The sequence below is a fragment of the Antedon bifida genome, chromosome 4 (assembly GCF_963402885.1).
Source record: "Antedon bifida chromosome 4, ecAntBifi1.1, whole genome shotgun sequence".
NCBI classification, from domain to species: domain Eukaryota; kingdom Metazoa; phylum Echinodermata; class Crinoidea; order Comatulida; family Antedonidae; genus Antedon; species Antedon bifida.
In genome coordinates this window covers 2,335,169-2,347,913 of record NC_136229.1, presented here as the reverse complement: position 1 = coordinate 2,347,913, position 12,745 = coordinate 2,335,169, and the positions used below count along the sequence as shown (strand labels likewise).

Below are 12,745 nucleotides of genomic sequence, written 5' to 3'. Positions count from 1 at the left end.
AATATGATAAAAAACTAACCAAAAGAATGAAGAATTACTGCAGTAACTGCAGTAGAATATTATTATCATTATTTCTAAAAGCTGTAAAATAATTTAAGTACATCTTTGTAGAATGTAAGTGTTTGTATGTAGATAGATGATGAGTAGATGAGTATCTCTTGTTAATGTTCTTGTAACAGATACATTTAGTATCATGTATTTATGTTTTATAGTTAGTTGAACAATGTTTAAAGAGATGTAATATAGGTCAAAGTTCATAATAAAAATGTATTTAAATACAATATAAACCTCTATTAAGGGGAGAATTCGTCAGTGACGCCATAAAGTGACACTAAGTGGCTACAGACACTACGCACGTGAAATTGAGTTTGCGTTTTCACAAAAGGGACACCAATGTTTAGCCTTAACATACTAGTTCATTTATTAACAAGATTACAATAAAACTACACCTTTTAATAGCTGAATTGTCTAGCTTTTCAGGCATGTAAATAAAAAATATCAATGAAAATTTCTTTAATCTAAAATTATGTGTTTCGTGAAGCTCTACTAAACCACATTTTTCGCGAAACACGTATTTATATCGAATTACCATATTGTTTTTGCCCTTCATGGTGTCGCTGACGAATTTGGTGAATCCCAAAGGTGTCCCCTTAATAGGGGTTCTACTGTGATATTTAATCATAATAATACTGTATCAAATAGTTTGAAGTTTTTATAAACTAAAGCTCTGTCTATACTATCAAACTAGTTTGACAAATAAAGTGTGATGTGCCCAAATATGGTAGGAATATGACATCATCATGTCCATATATGGGTGCATCACATTTTTTTGTCACATAAAGTTTGATAGTGTAGAGAGAGCTTAATGCATTCTATGAAGATGACTGTTATTGTACAACTGGAAACATTTAATGTTATAACAACCTAAGTGTTGAAACATATATCCAGTTGAACACATTGGCAGATCATATCTTCAAATGCTTAAGGATTTTATATAAACTTCATCATAGTCAAGTTCAAGAAGAAATACATCATTTAAAGTGTTTACAATTAAATTTTTAACAAACTAAAGCTCTGTCTATACTATCAAACTTTATGTGATAAAACAAAAAAATGTGATGTGCCCATATATGGACATGATGATGTCATAGCACTACCATATTTGGGCATATCACCACCACATTTTGGAACATCACACTTCTTTTGTTAAACTAGTTTGATAGTCTAGACAGAGCTTAATGCAGTCCTCAAAATTTGATAGAACAAAATCTGTTTTACTGTTTATTTATAAATTCCTCAAATCAATTAATAACGTATTGTTTGTGCAAAATAGTTTGACAGGGTTTTAGTTTACAATTTACAATATTTTTCTGGTGAGTATCACTGAATATACTCTACTTCATTGGACAACTTATTTGTGAATAGTAATTGTTCTTTTTAAATCTTAAAACTATTGCGCTTTCGGTGATAATATATGTAAATAAAGTGCTTATATTTGAAGAAGAAAAAGAAAGTTTTATTTCACTTGTATAAGGAGCAATATAGCTTTTAGACATTTTATTTTAAATACCATTCGGTAAATTGTTGTATTTGCAAGGTGCAGGCAGAGAATGGCTAGCTAACAGTACACTGAATAGAGGTACAGTTGGTGAATGGTATTAGTGCTCTGTATGTACATTCAGAGGTGCAATTAGCAAATGTTAATATAGGAGTATCTTCCATTTTTTAGAATAGTCAAAGAATGTGTTGGCATTCTTTGAAAAATAATTTATTTTGTACTAAACTCTGATGACCCAATAAAGTGATTTTCACTATGTAATCTGTGCTATTGACGTGTTTCTATTGCTTAAGGTCTGTTCACACTGAACGTGTATTCAGTTTTTTCTATTGCTTAATGCCAATTTACACAGACGAGTCCCACATAGAGCCTGTATCTATCCCATATATATCTATGTCCATATGGGCACATCGCATTGTTTTGTCACATAAAAGTTTGATAGTGTAGACAGAGCTTAAGTCATAGACAGCAGAGTAAGCATTCGTATCCAGGTTTTGAAGGACAGTCAGCGAGCACCTAGGATTGGTAGCTCTAAAGATAATTTGATGATTCGACATTTAAAGTCTGGTTGCTACCACCTGTTGGTACACCCACGTATAAGTATAATGTACGTTACGACTCTCCAGCAGTACATTGAAACTGTCACACGGTCGAACACGTCATTTTCTCGCAAATAAACATTGTCACGTTTGTCAGGTGGTCCTTTTAATGCTACAGACGCTATATTTTATAAAAAAACATTTTTTAATTTTGTATTTGGATTTGTTGTCTGAGGTTTATTTTAGACTTTCTATGGCCTCTGTATTAAAAGACAAACAAGTTAATTTGTGGACAAGTTTTATCTGATTTTAATTTAACATATGAAGATAATCAATTACTCCATAATTAATTCTCTTTATAGCAGCTATACTTTGTAATGAAATCATGACATCAACAGATCTCCAAACCTTTATACAGACTACGGCAGATTGAGAACAAAGTCTGTTTACGAACATGTATGAAAGCTGGGTAGCGCTAATAAGGGCCAACCTCGGTACAACCTGTCCAGGGTTTCACCTTCCATGTTTGGGAACTGTAACATAATGGTGCCATAAGCCATGAAACACCTGTAACGTCAATCACATGGCTTATCACTTTTTCTGAGCCAATCACTTAAAAAAAACAATGACCAATTTGACAGGAAGTTAAATGAAATTCAATAAATTAGTCAAAGGAAAGAACGAAAAACAATAAGCAGGTGATAGAAACGATGGGAAACGCTCGTTGAAAAAATATCGAGTCAATGAGCCATTGGATAACCCCTTAGAGAGTTAGAAAATGAACAGTGAAAATAGAGATAGTCGTGTATAGAAAAACACTTATTAAAAATAAACTTGCAATTTTAAAAGTGTAAGTACATTATTTCCAATTTTTAGAAACTCGGAAATATCCAGTTGATTTCTGTAACCTTGGATTGGAAACAAAAATGAAAGGTAAAAATACTTTAAATGAGATTTGATTCTAAAGAACAAGGATGTATGTTGAACTTGAAAGTTTTTCTACACAAATGCAAGAGAAATAAACAATATTATAGATAGTTATTTTATTCTTCTTTCAACATGTAATTCCTTTTATATTATATAATTACTTTACACATAATCATTTCTCTGTTGAAATTTTTCCTTTTTTTCCTAATGTAAATATTTAAAATAAAAATTGTACCATATTAGTGTATATTTTTTAAATAATGAAAATACATTTATACATTAAAAATGTATTACAAATTTTTATCCCATGATTTATTTTTTAACATATAAAAATGTCTAAAATTGGTCAATCATTAAAATGTTAAATTATCAGCTTTCATTATGTTTAATAATTGTATTTATAAATTAAAATACTTTGAAATGAATATATTATGATTTTTGTGGATCATAAAGTTATACATATTTTTTAACTTTTAAAGTTTACTTTTACAGAAATTAAATATTATTTTATCAACCTTTATATACTTTTCAGGAGCACAGGCATTGACATTGTAAACCAAACATTTAAAAGAAGAATTGACTTGAATTGGATGACTAGACTAAAACAGTATCAACAATTTCACATTTTATTTCAAGTAAGTTATCGGATTAAATTGAAGGTAAGTATATCCTTTATAGATATGTTGTTTTTTTAGTTGGTAAATAATAATAGTTTCAAACAAATTGGACATGCTTATATATTGTAAGTAGTAGTAGTAGTACAATAATTTAGGTGTTAGCTTAATTAAAGTTAAGTTAGTATAAACTATAGGTGGCAGTAGATATATTTCACAATTCTGTACTGTCCTAATCATTACAGTAATTACACAATACAGATGTTAATAATAGCCATGTCTGCAGTCCAGTCTGCAAGAGGTAGTACTTTAATTGTTTTCATATGAACTAGGTCTAGGTCTAAAATGCTTTAAAATTATTAAAACATTAAAACATAAAGCATAAAGGTATAATACTGTACATACAGTGTAACGGCTATGAACAGTGGCTAAACCATGGGGCTTCAAGAGCTTAACCACGTGTGGGAGGGCCCCTAGGAGTGCTAAACCTGGGGCCTTTCCCCCTGCATTACGCCACTGACTCCATGCAATAAATATTGCATCCCAAAGCTCTGTCTACACTATCAAACTTTATGTGACAAAAAAATGTACTACTATATTTGTGCACATCACACTTTTTCTAATTAGTTTGATAGTGTAGATAGAGCTTAAGATGTAAGTATGTCCGTATTATACTTTCATATTAAAGCACTTTCGATTTAGTGAAAAACTAGGAACTAGTTATTTTAGGTTTATGGCATTATGTGTGCATGCAATGGACATGTGATGTGTTCCCTCAGTTGATTCTTCAACACAGTTTTGATGGATCAACATATTTGTAGGTTGTTGCAAATCATGACACGCAAACAGTGCATTAATAGCAACTTATATTACATAGCCTATGTAAATACGTGAACGTGATTGGTTGAAACTGCATCACATGACAACCACTGCGAGGATCGTAAATCGTATATATCCTCGAGAACGATGATATTGACTGAGTAATTTTCGCGTAATTATCGTGTCCCTGTCATTAATCATATAAATTCTCGAGTTCGATGATATTGACTGTGTAATTTTCGTGTGGCAACACTCGCGTTAAACAAAAGTCATCTACTGGATCTTGAACCTGCGATGGAATGCGGTGGAATTCACCTCCATCACAAGACAACGCTTCACGCACTGCGCCACGGAACTTGCTTGAAGAAATTAATCAACTAAACTATTTAAACTATGCATACATAGCGCCCTCATTTGTTATTAGTCCTCCCTAGATGTGATGAAAGACCATTTGTGATTGGTTAATACTCACAGTAGTAACCGGTACGCGCGCGACGCACGATACTCGCAACTGAACATCATTATTCAACATTATTATTAATGTAGGCTTATTGATGGAAATTCTTCTGTTATTATTTAAACGACCTAGGCTAGTGAATATTTTATTGCCAAGGAATCATTAATTAGTAATTATCTGTATATTATTCTTCGCAAGGTAAGGTGTCTAGGCAGCTTGTTTACATACAATACAACAAGGAGGCTTAGATATAGCCTAGCCTAGCTTCACCCGACCCAGACTTGTTCTTGGCTATGTAATATAACAGATATCGCCTTTTATATCGGTAAAATATAAGATTTAACATCCCCTCGGGATGATATTATGTTCTCGGGGAATTATATATATCCCTCAGCTGCCGCTTCGGGATATATATATTCCCTCGAACATAATATCATTCCCTCGGGGATGTCAAATCTTATATTTCACCTCTAAGCAGGCAATATCTGTATAATAAGAATTCTTTAACATCTAATCCATATTTGTTCAAATTAAAGGAATGTTTTAGTAACGTACTTTAATTGTAAATTATAATGATTGCATTTCTATTTCATTTTTATTTATTTATTTGTTTTTATGTATTGCTTACACTTGATATATGCAGAAGAGAATAGATTAGTCAATTTTAAAATTTTCTTCAGGAACTTTACCTGCAAGAATATAAATAAAATGAAATTATTATTAAAAGATAAATATATACAACTTTCATAAATGTTACACAGACCAAACCAGCGTTGGCTGGATTCTCACTAAAGTGCTGTCTACACTATCAAACTAGTTTGACAAAAAAAGTGTGATGTTCCCAAATATGGTAGTGATATGACATCATCATGTCCATATATGGGCACATCAAATTTTTTTTTTAACATAAGGTTTGATAGTGTAGATAAGGCTTAAGGTTGCAAATAGGCTTTCTATGATTGGGTAATAATAAATAACTCTCAATGTGTGTCATACATTGCTAAACAACAACACCACTTGTTGGAAATTGCACAGCAATTAAACTATAAATACACTCAATAAACATTATTCCACCAGCAGTTTATACGTGCAGTTCAGAGCTCTAATATTGAACACTCATATTAAAATGAATCCACAATATTGGTTATTAAATTGACCTAATTTAACTGTCCAGCTGTCCACATTTATCCAATCATAGAGTCCCTCAATAAACAACCCCCATTCACGATTGACGCTAAACATGCCCACCATGTACGTTTTGAAAATATGAAATCATTTATCTAAACTATCCACATTACTAATCCTAACATTACGTTGTATCCAAGCAATTTACTCATTTTGCACAACAGAGGCTAGGCCCAGGATTTATTGATGGTTGCAACACTTGTGGGGAAGATTTGCCTGTCACACGTTCTTCACCTGTCCTGGTATTTTTTCTACAGGAAGTGATCTCATAACATATGGGAGATGACCTGATTTGTAAAGGGCTTGTGATTTCTCAAAATTTAAACAAATTTAATTTTTTTATAGTTCTTTATCCACGTTTTACTATCACACACTTTGCTAGTTCATAGTTTTTGCAACAAAAAAAATATGTAAAATTGAGTTAACTTTTTGTTTACCGTATCAAATTCGGGATTGCGCAATTTACGCGGCCATACTCAATCATCTGAACCGATCATGTCACTGGTTAAGTGATGAACGTATCTACTGACAATAGATTTTATAAAAAGGAAGACACAGGGTTGATTAGCGCAATTGTCCCTTCACAAAATGTGGCACGTTGCCAACGATGACAATCAACTTTTAGTAATGTCACTAACTGTAAGCTGGGGTTTGTGAAAATATTGTCACAAACTGTAAATCGGGGTTTGTGAAGTTGTCACTAGCAATAAACGGCAGTTTGTGACATTGTTACATAGAAAAACAGGGTTATTTCACATTGTGACTAACGCTGACAGTAAACAAATGGGGTTTTCGTGAAATATCATAGTTGCCAATATTTCAGATAGCTGGCAATAGCTCTATATTTAGTTATGATTTGCTAACCTCTAAATGGCCTTCAATATTGAGCATGCACTTAATAAGGAGTGTTGTGGCCCTGTTTCGTAACCTCAACAGTAGTGTAAAAGTGAAAGTACACGGTTTTTCAGATACCAGTAGCATCTAGCTCCAGCAGCACCTGCAAGCCAATATCTAACTAAATGCATTTCTTACACTGAACTTAGCCTGCACTTTGTATTATTAGACTTCTGAAATTCATACTTTTTTATCAATATTTAATTTTCTTTTAATTTTTATCTTTGTTTTCAATGCAGAACAATTTGATTTGATAATAAGTGGAAGTTCTGTGTATGAGGATAAATTGTTTTACAGATAAAACAAAGTTATCTGTAACATACTAACAGTACATATAGAGGTTACACTAGAATGGGTAAGAAATTACTATTAAACAAGGAACTATGTGCGGACAATTGTAATAATTTTGTTTTCCATTACACCTTCAGAAGTGCATGTCATGTAAATATTTGATAATAGTTCATCCTACAGGGAAATTTACTTCAAAGTTAACACACACTCTCAAAAAATTGCCTAACAAAGTTATGGGTTCCTATACTGTTTTTGTGGGGGTTTGTTACTGTACTTTGAGACCAATACAAGTTTTGAACTCTGTAGGGCCTTTTATGTTTAGTCATCAGTAAAGATAGTCGAACCCAATCACAGCTCAAAAAGCGAAAAAGCAGAGAGAGAGAGCCCATTGTACATGGCTGCATCAAATGGCCAATCAGATACGACAGTTTCAAATCACACCTCCCTACTCACTCATGCCTAACTTTGGATACGTTTCAGAATGTTGAGCATATAAATGCGATTGTTTTCTATAAACGATAAGTCATATATACCTACATTCAAGACATTCGCAACTTATATATTGCCATTTAAAAATTATATTTCTAAATAGATATGGTGGCTTACTATACTTACTCCATAATTTGGTTGTGATCATTTGTCCAATTGAATAAAAGCAGAGAAGGACGAATGCAGAAATCAATATAAATGCAGCAAATCCGGCACCAGATAAAACACGAAACACAGGATATACCCAGATATCCATCACAAAGCCTAGGTATAGGATCCTAAAAATAAATATGCACGAAAATTTGAAACGAGTTATTAATAGGTTAAAGCTCTGTCTACACTATCAAACTTTATGTGACAAAAATTGTGATGTCATGACACTACCATATTTAAGCATATCACTGCCATATTTGGGTACATCACACTTTTTTGACACATAAAATGTTTGATAGTGTAGTGTAGACAGAGATTTAAATTAAAGAACTCAAATACAGTACAGTATACGTTATGCTGGAGTATTCATTCGAATACGGTTGAGTTTTGTTTTGTAGATTTTCTGTTGAGCATAAAGGTTACCCAAATACGCAAATTATTATATGTTTTGCTGGTTATATTCATCATTATTCATGTCACACAGTCAAGCCCATATCCAGGATTTTTACAGAGAATTCTTTTTCCTCAAAAAGAGGCATAAGCATAAAGTAACTGAATAAGATAAATTTTAGGTCTAGTCTAGTAGATGAAAGAAATTGGTCTGCTGGCTAGGTATAGGATTGGACAAAATTGTCATGCGTTTGGCCTATTTACTAGAACTTTCGCTTATCCTCTCTTTTGGAAGGGGCATTTCAGAAAAAAAAGGGTTCTTTTGAATCGTAAAAACACCTCTGTCTACTGGTTTGGTTCATAGTGGCCAAATCTAGCATAATTATGCTATCTAGCATAATTTTAAGACATCATTTATGCTAGTTATAATTTTGGAAAATCTAGTCTAATGTGGCATAATTCTGAAAAACCAATTCTGAAGCATATTTCCCATGATCTAGCATTTTTTAGTTAAAATCTATGTAAGGTTTTTTTTAATGTTTGGATACCTTAAATATGATTGGCTGATTGAGAGAGTATGAAACCATTCATATTTTCAATTCACTGGCGAGATAAGAACTTACCATACAAGATAGGACAAACCAATCACAAGGCAGCCTCCAATTCCTTTTTTCCGTGATGGGTAGTGATGCCGGACAATGAACATTTCAACGAGAAGCATCGGAAGTATGATAGAATGCTGGATAAAATAAAAAAGTTTATCAAACATGTAGCAATCTTGATTGATGACTCCAGGAAAACCATAAAGACTCCAACTGTTATGGCAAGGTGAACGGTACATGGAGAGTTTTAGGGACTCCAAATCAATCTAGAAGACTCTATGGCAGGGGATGTTCTAGGACTCCAAGTCAGTCTTGAAGGCTCCATGGCATGACAAGTTCTAGGACTCTAAATTATTCCTGAAGAATCAAGGACACTTTTCACGGAAGTCTTTGACAACAGAGTGACTTGAACAGAGATTGTTCTTGCGACAACCACACCACTTAATTTCTTGTGGCTACATCATTTTCATGGTAATGGTATCTTGCTTATAAAATTATTAATTGTGTAATTTTAGCGAAGGAATACTGTACTTACCATGGCATGATTCATCCAACTGGGAAAGATGCCATCCAACCATTTTGGAAAAATAAGTTCTCGATCGACGGCATACAGACTCCAAAACACAGTTTGCACAAGCTGGTAGTAATAGGAAATAAACGGTAATAACTGTATATTTATAATTGAACACCAGTGATCATATTTAGTTAAAAAGGGGAAAAAATTATTCACTTACTGCGGCAAAAGGAAATGCAATACTTGCAAGAAACCCATCTCGGAGATCACAGCATTTTCTGCCAACTATGGTAGGACCTGATGTCTGTACTAGATCAGTTACTGTAGCAAAAGCAAAATATGCTGCCTGGAAAAACTAAAAATAAATCAAGAATTGTGATTACTACATACAGTATGCCAAATAGTGATAATTAAGAAAATCACTTTGAAATGTGCTGGGTGCCACCCGTACGATGCAAGACGGTTGGATCATGGAGGTACCTCCATGGTTGGATGGTACCGTATCGGGATCCAGTCAAGTCGCCCCATCGCAAAGTCGCCTCATACAAAGTCGCCCAATACAAAGTCGCCCCATCGCAAAGTCGCCCCAAAACAAAGTCGCCCCGGCACAGTCGCCCCATCGCAAAGTCGCCCCATTACAAAGTCGCCCCAACGCAAAGTCGCCCCAACGCAAAGTCGCCCCATCGCAAAGTCGCCCCATCGCAAAGTCGCCCACGGTTTTATTTCTGTATGATTATGAAGCGCCGCCGCTAGTAGTACGCTGTTTTAATCATATCGGTTGCGTTTGATATCGATTGCGTTGTTACTTTGGTCGCGCTAAATGTCGCATACATTATAATGTTTATCCTATTATATACATAATTTGTGTTTTAATTTTTATTTTACAGGTTTTAATGGAGTGATGTGCTTTTAAAAATCATTAAAAAAATACTCCCTTGTTTGAAAGTTCTAAAAAGATTATCCCTGATTTATAGTTTCGAAAATGTTAATTTAATATGATTTTAAAATTAGTTACCAGAGCCACAATTACGAATCTTTCTTCAACCTACGCGTGGATACCAGCTCATTTTTTAGGATAATATAATAAATGTATAAATGTGTAGTAGGCCTTCGTATAGATTTACAGTAGTTAAAACAATAACAGTGTTGTAAGACAATGAGTGTTATAGGCTACTTAATCATTTTGCATTTATTGACAAGTTATGTGTCTTAATTTTATGACTTTTCAAAATGAAGAAAAAAAAAAAAAATTTCATCGCCGATATGATTGTTTTACATGCAGGTATTTTAGTAAAATTTAAAACGCTACATATTGACAATGGAAAAACCATCGTACAGTATCGTGTGCGTGTTTTTTAAAAAGGGGAGTCCCCGACGGTCAGCAGAAAGACGTAGCAGCTGTGAGGAAACAGATACCAGAAGGCGCAGCTCCGATTGGTTTCAGAGAATGTTTCAGATGGCGAGTCGCCTTTTATTCAACAGCACAATGATCATTTTACTGAAGAAATTCTTTTCAACCCTTTTGGTTATAGAACATTCTAATTATCATGCCTAATAAATATCCTCATATCGGGTGTTTATTTAATTTTAAATTAAACAAGACAGAGGCACGGAGTAATACGTACACGGACGTACGACGAATACACACACGCACGTCATCATTTACGACATATAGTGGTGATATGATGCAATTTTATAATGGATATAATGATGGGATTGCCTTTCCAGGCTTACAATCAATGTTCATTGTAATACTATGTATATAATAGTAAACTGAATGTTTATAAATAAATTGTTTTACGTAATTTGTTGCATATAAAATAAAAGACACAGACGCAGCCTACGTTTCCTATAAAATATTTCACATTTAAATAATTATGTAGTGTACTGTTAAATGACATTACATTATGCTGGATAATACTATAATCTTAAACTATGTTTACAAATTGTCATTTTTTAAGGCACACATCTTTCTCATCATACTGACCTGTAAAATAAAAACAAAAATCAATTATTAATATAGGCCTAATAATAATAAATATTCATCGACCAAAGTAAAAATAATCTAGATCGTATAACATCATTTTATCGCGACCAAAATTAAACGCGACCGATTTCGAACGCGACTGATATCGTAAAACTCCGGCGGGGTTTCCCCATCTTCAGATGATGCGTTGTAGTGCGACAACGGCGGAGTAATTACGGGGGTTTCCCTCTGGTAAGCTAGCACGTTAGTGCGACCGCGGAGTGATTAGTCGGGGTTTCCTCTCTGATGATGGGGGTGCGTGACGATCGTGTAACCTGAGACTACATGGCGGGACTTCCCCTTTTATGCATACACGTTCCGTGTTATTTTGTGTATCATTGCGACATTTTACGCACTTGTAAACTATTTTTTAACGTTTTGGGGCGACTTTGCGATAGGGCGACTTTGTGATGGGGCGACTTTGCGATGGGGCGACTTTGCGTTGGGGCGACTTTGCGATGGGGCGACTTTGCGATGGGGCGACTGTGTCGGGGCGACTTTGTTTTGGGGCGACTTTGCGATGGGGCGACTGTGTAAGGGGCGACTTTGTATGGGGCGACTTTGCGATGGGGCGACTTGACTAGCATCCACTGTATCTACTGTATGGCTAACATTGACAAGAAAAGTGCGATCAGCCAGAATGTAGAGTGAATTACAACGATTCCCACTTTCTATTTTATTTATAATTTATGGCTATTTAGTATTTTGTTTTTGGCATCCATAAGCCTACTGTCTGGGGCAATCCCTGTCTGCCCTGCCCTAGTTAGGCCTGGCTTAGGCCTAGCCTCCTACTTTAATTTTTTTTTTTTTTTTTTGTGACTTGTCAATTGTTGTTATATTACTTTGTCAAATTGTCAAAATCGATTTTGAAATCATGTCTAGGTCTAGCCAAAATTCAAATTTAACCTTGCGCAATTGTATTTAATTTGTGCATAACAGCTAGCTGCTAGGCCTAGCCGGCTTAGGCCTAATCGGGGGCGGCCCACAGGTACGTCCACTGCAGGTCCCGACACTCTCTCCATCAAAATCACCAGCCAAGCACTTGCAAACTTACCAAACACCAAATGGTGAGAAATTTGAATTTTCCTCCATATTCATGCTGATGTGGTAGTTTGTGACGTACGTACATATGATCATAATACCATGTATATGCATAAACAGAAAATCCAAGTAAATGGAACAATGTAGAAAAAACTAGAGTTGAATTATTATGGACCATTTTGAAAAAGCTAGGCCTAAAGGCTAAACCCACCGTGTGCGATTGCCAAGAGTGTCTCTTCTTATCAT

At 34.4% G+C, this 12,745-nt stretch overlaps 1 protein-coding gene across 1 annotated transcript; it reads right to left on the bottom strand.

Moving 5' to 3' along the window:
- Positions 1–3,220: 3,220 nt before the first annotated feature.
- LOC144840103 (androgen-induced gene 1 protein-like) lies at positions 3,221–12,719 on the bottom strand. Its single transcript, XM_078695765.1, has 7 exons — positions 12,513–12,719; positions 9,653–9,787; positions 9,454–9,555; positions 8,940–9,055; positions 7,900–8,051; positions 4,988–5,603; positions 3,221–4,866 (listed from the first exon to the last, which is right to left on the bottom strand). The coding sequence occupies exons 1-6, from the start codon at positions 12,675–12,677 to the stop codon at positions 5,569–5,571; spliced, it is 705 nt and encodes a 234-aa protein (XP_078551891.1). The 5' UTR covers positions 12,678–12,719; the 3' UTR covers positions 3,221–4,866; positions 4,988–5,568.
- Between the last annotated feature and the right edge of the window lie 26 nt (positions 12,720–12,745).